Source organism: Brachycentrus maculatus, unplaced genomic scaffold, assembly GCF_059751285.1.
Source record: "Brachycentrus maculatus isolate JH-2025_06_01 unplaced genomic scaffold, ASM5975128v1 h1tg000440l, whole genome shotgun sequence".
In the NCBI taxonomy this organism is placed as follows: Eukaryota; Metazoa; Arthropoda; class Insecta; order Trichoptera; family Brachycentridae; genus Brachycentrus; species Brachycentrus maculatus.
In genome coordinates this window covers 183104-192271 of record NW_028281188.1, presented here as the reverse complement: position 1 = coordinate 192271, position 9168 = coordinate 183104, and the positions used below count along the sequence as shown (strand labels likewise).

Sequence of the window (9168 nt, the reverse complement as noted above, 5' to 3'; positions counted from 1 at the left end):
TTTTATTAATTACATGGTAATACTAAGTTTCCATTAAAATATGTGTATGGCAAAAAAATTCTTTAGAACTTTATGTTTATTTTTTATAATATGAGAGTTGAACTTGTCTCAATATTCTCCAACTTCATTAAATAACAATATTTTTATTACATGGTAATACTAAATTTCCATTAAATATATTTATGGCAAAGAAATTCTTTAGAACTTAATATATATTTTTATAATATGAGAATTGAACTCCTTTCAATGTTCTCAATTTTTTTTATTACATGGTAATACTAAATTTCCATTAAATATATTTAAAAAAAACTAACTAACCATCACGCCGCTTCCCCGCAGGGGTAGGCAGAGAGAATAGAGCGCCACACCACTCTGTCCTTGCAAACATTCTTCGCCTCTTCCACGTTCATGCATCTCCTCATGCATACCCGCCGATTGTTACGACTCCTAACCTGACCACTTTCAAGTATTTGGCATACCTGATCGTGCCATGTTTTTCTCGGTCTTCCTCTGCCTCTTTTCCCACTAACATTCGCCTCATAAATTTGTTTTACCGTTCTTTCGTCACTCATTCGTTCCACATGTTCAAACCATCTCAACACACCTTTCTTAATTTTATCGATAATTTTATTTATAATTTGAGAATTGAACTCCTCTCAATGTTCTCATTTTTTTTTTATTACACGGTAATACTAAATTTCCATTAAATATATTTATGGCAAAGAAATTCATTAGAACTTAATATATATTTTTATAATTTGAGAATTGAACTCCTCTCAATGTTCTCAATTTTTTTTATTACACCGTAATACTAAATTTCCATTAAATATATTTATGGCAAAGAAATTCATTAGAACTTAATATATATTTTTATAATTTGAGAATTGAACTCCTCTCAATGTTCTCAATTTTTTTTATTACACGGTAATACTAAATTTCCGTTAAATATATTTATGGCAAAGAAATTCATTAGAACTTAATATATATTTTTATAATTTGAGAATTGAACTCCTCTCAATGTTCTCATTTTTTTTTTATTACATGGTAATACTAAATTTCCATTAAATATGGCAATGAAATTCATTTGAACTTAATCTACTCTACTAATTTTATAAATAAACAATGACTTACTCTATTCTTAAAGTCTAATGTTTATGGTTATAAGAATATCTTATATTTTCATTAAATATTTTCATTAAATATTTTCATTACTAATCTCAAATATTATTCCTACTATCTAGAAAACTATTCAAAATGGCTGACTTAAAAATAATATAGTACATAATTTGAGAAATCGATTGGTACGGAGGTGCCTTGTTCGAATGAAATGTCCGGTATCTACAAGTGACTGTCTCTTCATTCACTAAAAAAATATTAATATGTCCGTAAACGTTTCCCTTAGACATTGTCAAATTAAACATTTGGGACCTGCTAGATTTGTAGCAAACGAAATAATTCATAGTTTTTTCCTCCCAAACAAACAATTCATTATCTTGCCTTTGTAATATGCTAAGTTTAATGCCTCAAATGGTTCAAAGTGGAAGTAGCTCAATAAAGCCTGGTGGATACAATAGTCTTAATGTTCACTCTAGAGTCCGGTGGATACATGGGTTAAGTGCAACTAGTCCTAATGTTCACTCTAGAGTACGGTGGATTTACGGGTTAAAGTGCAACTAGTTCTAATGTTCACTCTAGAGTACGGTGGATTTACGGGTTAAAGTGCAATTAGTCCTAATGTTCACTCTAGAGTCCGGTGGATTCATGGGTTAAGTGCAACTAGTTCTAATGTTCACTCTAGAGTCCGGTGGATTCATGGGTTAAGTGCAACTAGTTCTAATATTCACTCTAGAGTCCGGTGGATTCATGGGTTAAGTGCAACTAGTCTTAATGTTCATTTTAGAGTCCGGTGGATTCATGGGTTAAGTGCAACTAGTTCTAATGTTCACTCTAGAGTCCGGTGGTTCATGGGTTAAAAGTGCGACTAGTCTTAATGTTCACTCTAGAGTCCGGTGGATTCATAGGTTAAGTGCAACTAGTCCTAATGTTCACTCTAGAGTCTGGTGGATTCATGGGTTAAGTGCAACTAGTTCTAATGTTAATTCTAGAGTCCGGTGGATTCACAGGTTAAAGTGTAACTAAGTAGTCCAAATGGGTCGTTCAAGAGTCTGGTGGATTCGTTGTTGGGGTGGTTTGAGTGATTGTAATAGACTACTGCTCGGGGTTACTCGATATGGGCCCCCTAGAGCCTGGTGTCCTGGCAGCGCGGGCCCGTGGCCTGCTCGTGCGCGGCGCGCGCCAGCGTGGCCAGCGCGGTGGCCATGGCGGGGCCCGTGTCGGCCACCATGGCGGCCAGGCGCCCGCCGCTCGCCAGCAGCGCGTGCGGCGCGCCCAGCTCGGCCACGCGCCCGCCCTCCAGCACCAGCACGCGGTCCGAGTCCATCACCGTGTTGAGGCGGTGCGCGATGGTCAGCACCGTGCAGTGGGAGAACTTGTCGCGGATCGTGCGCTGGATGAACGAGTCCGTCCTGGAAACATGCATATGGCCACTTAGCATCAGATTGATCATCTTACCTCCCACCTAAGCTCAGAAGCTCAGTGCCAGAGCACTGTTTGCCAAATGCGCGTTGGGTATTATCAAAGGTTGCACAGACTGTGTACTAAACATTGCATTAGCCACAGTCTGTGACAAATCAAACAATGACATCAAATAATGCTTGACGCATTTTGAGAATTATATATTGTCACAGATACCTTTGATAATACTCGACGTGTTTCAGGTTTTATTTATCAAAGGTGTTACAGACACCTTTGATAATGCTCGACGCGTTTGGGTATTATAAAAGGTGTCGCAGACCTTTGATAATGTCCATAATGACTGTGCAGACTGTGGCCAATGCACGTTGAGCTTTATCAAAGGGAACACAGACCGTGTACCAAACATGCATTGACCATAGTCTGTGACCTTTGATAATGTCCATAATGCGTCGAGCATTATCAAAGGTGTCACAGACTGTGGTCAATGCACGTTAAACATTATCGAAGGGGACACAGACCGTGTACCAAACATGCATTGACCATAGTCTGTGACACCTTTGATAATGTCCATAATGCGTCGAGCATTATCAAAGGTGTCACAGACTGTGGCCAATACACGTTGAGATTATCGAAGGGGACACAGACCGTGTACCAAACATGCATTGACCATAGTCTGTGACACCTTTGATAATGTCCATAATGCGTCGAGCATTATCAAAGGTGTCACAGACTGTGGCCAATGCACTTTAAGCATTATCGAAAGGGGCCCAGACTGTGTACCAATTGTACTTTGGGGATTATCAAAGTTGGCCCAGGTCAGAATCTGTGCCATACCCCAAAGCTTGTTGGGCAAACGCGCTTTAAGCATTAATAAAGGGGTGATAGACAGTGAATGGAAGAAGTTGCATCATAAGGAGACGACAATTGGTGTAGGACTAGTCTAGACTGGGCGTGGAGGGACCCAGGAGCCGCTCCAGACAGCGCAAGGCCAATTGACTTACTGAGGGTCCACATTGGCGGTGGCCTCGTCCAGCACCAAGATGCGGTTGTTGCGCAGGATGGCCCGAGCCAGGCACAACAGCTGTCTCTGCCCCAAGCTGAAGTTGCTGCCGCCCTCGCAGACGTGCTGGTCCAGGGAGGTCACCGCTTCCTTCAGCTCCACCTAGAATACAAAAATTACATACATGATCACTCATAAATCTTTTTAGGCTGCACAAGCCAATCGAAGTAAGGATATGGAATCCCGAGTGACTTAGTCAATACTCCTATTCTCCCATTCCTACTATCCTTATATGGCAAGGACACTTCGGGTTGCATACCCGTACTTGCGTAAGCTACCACGTGGATGTGCAACCCCTTGAGGATGGAGTACAGGATGCATAGGGCACTTCATCGTATTGACGCGGTGTTATCTTGTTGGTTAATTATTCTTCTAACCCTTATCCGCACCCAATGGTGCATAGGGCACTGCATCGTATTGACGCAATGTTATCTTGATTGTTAATTATATGAAGGCAAGGTGATCACTCCTGCGCTTCAGGGACCAGTCCAGAGTAATTTGAATAAATATTAGAGCGTGAAATCACAAATATTTACTCTCACCCCCCCTGGGAATCGAACCTGGGACCTCCAGCACGGTAGCTAAACACGCTGACCACGGAGGCGGAGGTGGTTGGTTGATTACATGACGGCAAATTATTATGCCTTATCTATTTTCCGACTGCATTCAGTCTACTTGCATCCTTCTTTTGCCAACTCCTTGCTTTACTTGCTGTTAGAGTTGGAATTGTGCACCACCAGAAAGCTTTTGCCGATAGTATTTTTGTTCTCAGCCTCCGTAGTGTAATGGTCAGCACGCTCGGCTACCGTTCTGGAGGTCCCGGGTTCGATTCCCAGGGGGGGTCAAATAAATATAAGTGATTTTTTCACTCTAATATTTATTTAATATTACCCTGGACTGGTACCTGAAGCGGAGGGCTGATCACCTTTCCTTCATATGTAAAACGATCAAGATAACATTGCGTTTATATGATGCAGTGCCCTATGCACCATTGGGGTGCGGATAAGGGTTTTATTATTATTATTATTTTTGTTCTCAACATTTTGAGTGTGTTGGTCATAACTTGTTCACAAATCTGGGTTTTCTCCACTATTTTTACATCTCAACATGGATAAAGAAGAATTATTACAAGAATTAAGAATTCTTTACATCTCACCAACAGATGTCTCTAGTGAAGTTCTAGTGATTCATGAACAAGGTTTCTAAATTGGTTCATATATATAGAACTTCCAAGAATTTGAGTAGTGTGGTTGTCAATAATGGGTAGAATTGGTGAATGTTACACGTGTGTAAAGTGATCACTTAAACCAGCCTATGACGGTCGTAAGCCCCGTAAATGCCCAGACTTCTATGTTCTTCTTCATCTTTGATGAGATGTCAAAAAATAATATGAAAATAACTCCTGTAATTGGAGATAATCCAGATTTTGTGAACAAGTATTTGGACACACTCAAAATGTTGTAGATAAAGAAGAATATGTAACTCTGGGCTTATGGCCCTATGTTGGCAACCTAACCAACCTATGACAAAATACCTAAACTTTTATACATTTTTTTTTATTAATTTAAATTGTATTCATATATTTAAATCACAATTTTAAACATATTTAGAACAATTATTTTGCAGAGACCCACCAAGCCACTTTGCGTGTCTTGTTGGAAGAGTTCTTTTTAAATACATTATTATTGTTTTTAACGATTTCGATATTCAGACTTCTACAAGCCCTGTGACTATATATAATAATAATTTTCTTCTTTTTTTTTTTTTTTTATTATTATCTTGATCATTAACACATGAAGGAAAGGTGATCAGCCCCCCGCTTCAGGACCAGTCCAGGGTAATATTGAATAAATATTACAGTGAAAAAAATCACTTATATTTATTTGACCCCCCTGGGAATCGAACCCGGGATCTCCAGAACGGTAGCCGAGCGTGCTGACCATTACACTACGGAGGCGAACAACTGTAACTAGACATCCATATTTTTCTTCAACCGGATATAGGCTTTTTTTGTTGTTGTATATACTTCTTCTTCTCCGTCTTATTCCTCATTGCTGAGGGTTGTGACCCTTGCAGAAGCAATGACTCTTCTCCAGTTATACCTTGACTGCGCTGCACGTAGCGCTCCAACCACTGAGGTGCCTGCTGCTGCCTTAATTTGATCGGTCCATCGTGTGGGGGATCTTCCTCTCCCTCTCTTTCCCTCCAGGCTACCGATCACAACTGTCGTTCCAGGCTATCCTCGTTGCCACGCGCAACGTGTCCAAAGAACTGGAGAATCCGTCGGGTACAGATATTGGCCAGAGTCAAGCCATCCAAGCATAGTTCCTGGCGAATGGACTCATTGGTGCGTCTAGCTGTCCATGGAATTCGGAGCATGCGCCTCCAACACCACATTTCGAAGGCATCAATTTTTCTCCTTTCTGCTGCTTTTATGGTCCATGTTTCAGCAGCATAGAGAAAAATGGAGTGGACCAAGCTCCTGACAAGCTTCATCTTGGTGTTGTTACTCACACCCCGGTCTTTCCAGATTTTGTCTAGCTTAGACATGGCACTTTTGGCAATGGCGGTTGTATATAGAATAATTCATTATTTAATTAAACCATATCTGCTCCCTATATGGAGCATATGGATCCACAAACTGTCTCCAGGCTTTTCTGTCAGCCGCCAGCTCCCTTGCATCCTCCCAAGTCAGGTCCGCGTCCCGAAGTTCAGACGAGAACTGCTGACGAATTGTCAGCAGTGGTCGGGAACCTGATACCTTGTAAAAGAGGCAAGCTTGATGGCGGCTCTCGGGAGGCATGCGGAGTTCATGGCCAAGCTAACTGAATCTCCTTTTCTTGAAGACAGTTGTGACCAAGATTTGCTTATCTTATTTGATAGACAATAAGAAGATATTCATCTCACCAATAGATGTCTCTAGTGATTCAAGAACAAAGTTTCAAAATTGGTTCATATATATATAGAACTTCCAAGAATTTGAGTAGTGTGGTTGTCGATAATGGGTAGAATTAGTGAATGCTACATGTGTGTAAAGTGATCACTTAAACCAGCCTATGACGGTCGTCAGCCCCGTAAATGCCCAGACTTCCATATTCTTCTTCATCTTTGATGAGATTTCAAAAAAATAATATGAAAAACAACTCCAATAATAGGCGATAATCCAGATTTGTGAAGTATTTGGACACACGCAAAATGTTGTAAGAAGATGGTATTCAAATTGAAGAAAGGGGTACTTACAGCTTCCAAGGCGCTCCAGAGACGATCATCCCTGTAGTTTTCCAAGGGGTCCAGGTTGTAGCGAACTGTGGCTGAGAACAGCACGGGCTCCTGAGGTATAATGGAGATATTGGAGCGGACATCCTGCAAGGAAGAAAACAACTCAAAATAGGAAATTGTCACACGGGAGATACATTAAACATGACAACAACATCTTATTTGGCCTTATCCCCACCCCTGGTGCGTAGGGCACTGCTATTGTATTGAAGCAGTTTTATCATGAGTGTTATGTAGTTATATGAAGCGATGTTGATCAGTCATATCCTGGAGCGCCAACTACCAGCCCAGAGTGAAAACTTGATTGTTAAGAAATATGTACTAAAAAGCTTACAATGTACTAAGACAGTGGTTCTTAACAGCGTTGAAGGTATCGAACCTTACCAGTTTCATATGCCCGTTCACTGAACCCTTAACTGAAAAAATGTATTGTTAGATTTATATATTCACCGTATGTGTTTTAACAAAACATGCCCCATACGCGGCTGACATAAGCGTTTGTGTTTTTACATTGCTCCAAGTTTCGAACCTCAGTTCAACTTAGAGGGATTTTTTCATGGTGTGGAACTTTGGATAAAATAATACGTCAATCCTTGGCCTTATGACATCTGTTGAAATATCTGACTAATAATTTGCAACATCACAAGGATAAATAAAAAAACAGATCCCTGATTTTTCTTGCGGTCGGTAATTAGTCCGCGCCATAATTATGCTCTATATCTGTCTCACTCTCGACGCTACGCATCGCCAGTGGGTAAGAGTGACACACGATGCGTGCTTTGATTTATTTATGTTACGATCTAATTTGTTTATATTATGATATATTTCAAGAATAATGTGACACACGTGTATTATAGAGTACCAAAAAGGCACAATGAATCCCATTGACGTTTTTGTTTAGGAAAATAAATCGTTTCTTAACTAAATACATGATAAAAGTAATCATTTTAAAAACGGCGAAATACCGCCGCGCACGGGCGTCTCTTAGGAACAAAGTTAACGCGGTTAAAAGGTTAAATAATATACTAGATCTATTGGATAAATGAATATCGTACGTTGTATCATTTTTCATAATATATGATATACAGTGAAACCTCTATCTATCGTTCCTCGAATAATCGTTTTCCCGTGTGTCGTTTATTTCTGCTACCCCAAATTTATTTCATACAAAAATAGATCGCATCGATCGTTTCTATCCACCGTTTTACCGCATTCATCGTTTGAATTATGCTACATATTTGATTAAATTTGTCTTTTTTTTTATTTTTATTCTTTTTAATTTTCTCAATTTGTTACATTCAACAACAATATTTCAACGTGTGGAACAGACTATCGAAAGCTTGTGTGATGGATACAGCAGAAGAAATCTGAAGATCTTTGGGTTCTGTTGAACTTTGTATTCTTCTTCTCCGTCTTAATCCTCATTGCTGAGGGTTGTGACCCTTGCAGAAGCAATGACTCTTCTCCAGTTATCCCTTGACTGCGCTGCATGTAGCGCTCCAACCACTGAGGTGCCTGCTGCTGCCTTAATTTGATCGGTCCATCGTGTGGGGGATCTTCCTCTCCCTCTCTTTCCCTCCAGGCTACCGATCACAACTAGTCGTTCCAGGCTATCCTCGTTGCCACGCGCAACGTGTCCAAAGAACTGGAGAATCCGTCGGGTACAGATATTGGCCAGAGACAAGCCATCCAAGCGTAGTTCCTGGCGAATAGACTCATTGGTGCGTCTAGCTGAACTTTGTATTATTTTTTAATAATTACATTTATTAACATCTAAAACTTGTATTCTTAAAATTTCGACCTACCAATGGTTATACAGGTTGGGAGGACGGTATTTTTACTGGATTGTATGTCCTTGTGTATTGACTTCTTTATCCCGCATTCATAGTTTATTTCAATAGGTCCCCTTAAAAATGATAGATAGAGGTTTCACTGTATTCCTTTCATATAATATACTAGATCTATTGGATAAACCAATATGTTGTACAATAAGTCTGGTGTGTATTTTGACCTCCGCCGAACCCAGGAGACTGACTCACCGAACCCCTGGGGTTCCATCGAACCAAGGTTAAGAACCACTGTACCAAGATATAATATTTGGTAGTTACCTGTAGTGTGATATCCTTGGTGGGGATCCCATCGATCCTGATCTCCCCCTCCATGGGGGCCAGCCGGAACAGGGCCGCGATGAGGGAAGACTTGCCCGCCCCCGTCCTGCCCACTATGCCCACCTGACAAATACACACAATAAATAGATGTCAATGGTCGGGTAGATACATGGATGTAGGAAAGATAGA

General features: G+C 40.5%; 1 protein-coding gene across 1 annotated transcript in view; it reads right to left on the bottom strand.

The window, feature by feature from the left end:
* Positions 1-9168, bottom strand: part of LOC148302544 (ATP-binding cassette sub-family C member 4-like) — a 90948-nt gene continuing 81780 nt past the window's right edge. The window contains exons 20-23 of the mRNA XM_088271448.1: positions 8980-9102; positions 6836-6958; positions 3537-3697; positions 1-2525 (exon numbers count right to left, since the gene is read on the bottom strand). Coding sequence (XP_088127574.1) covers positions 2240-2525; positions 3537-3697; positions 6836-6958; positions 8980-9102 — 693 coding nt within the window. The 3' untranslated portion in view covers positions 1-2239. The remainder of the gene's footprint in view (positions 2526-3536; positions 3698-6835; positions 6959-8979; positions 9103-9168) is intronic.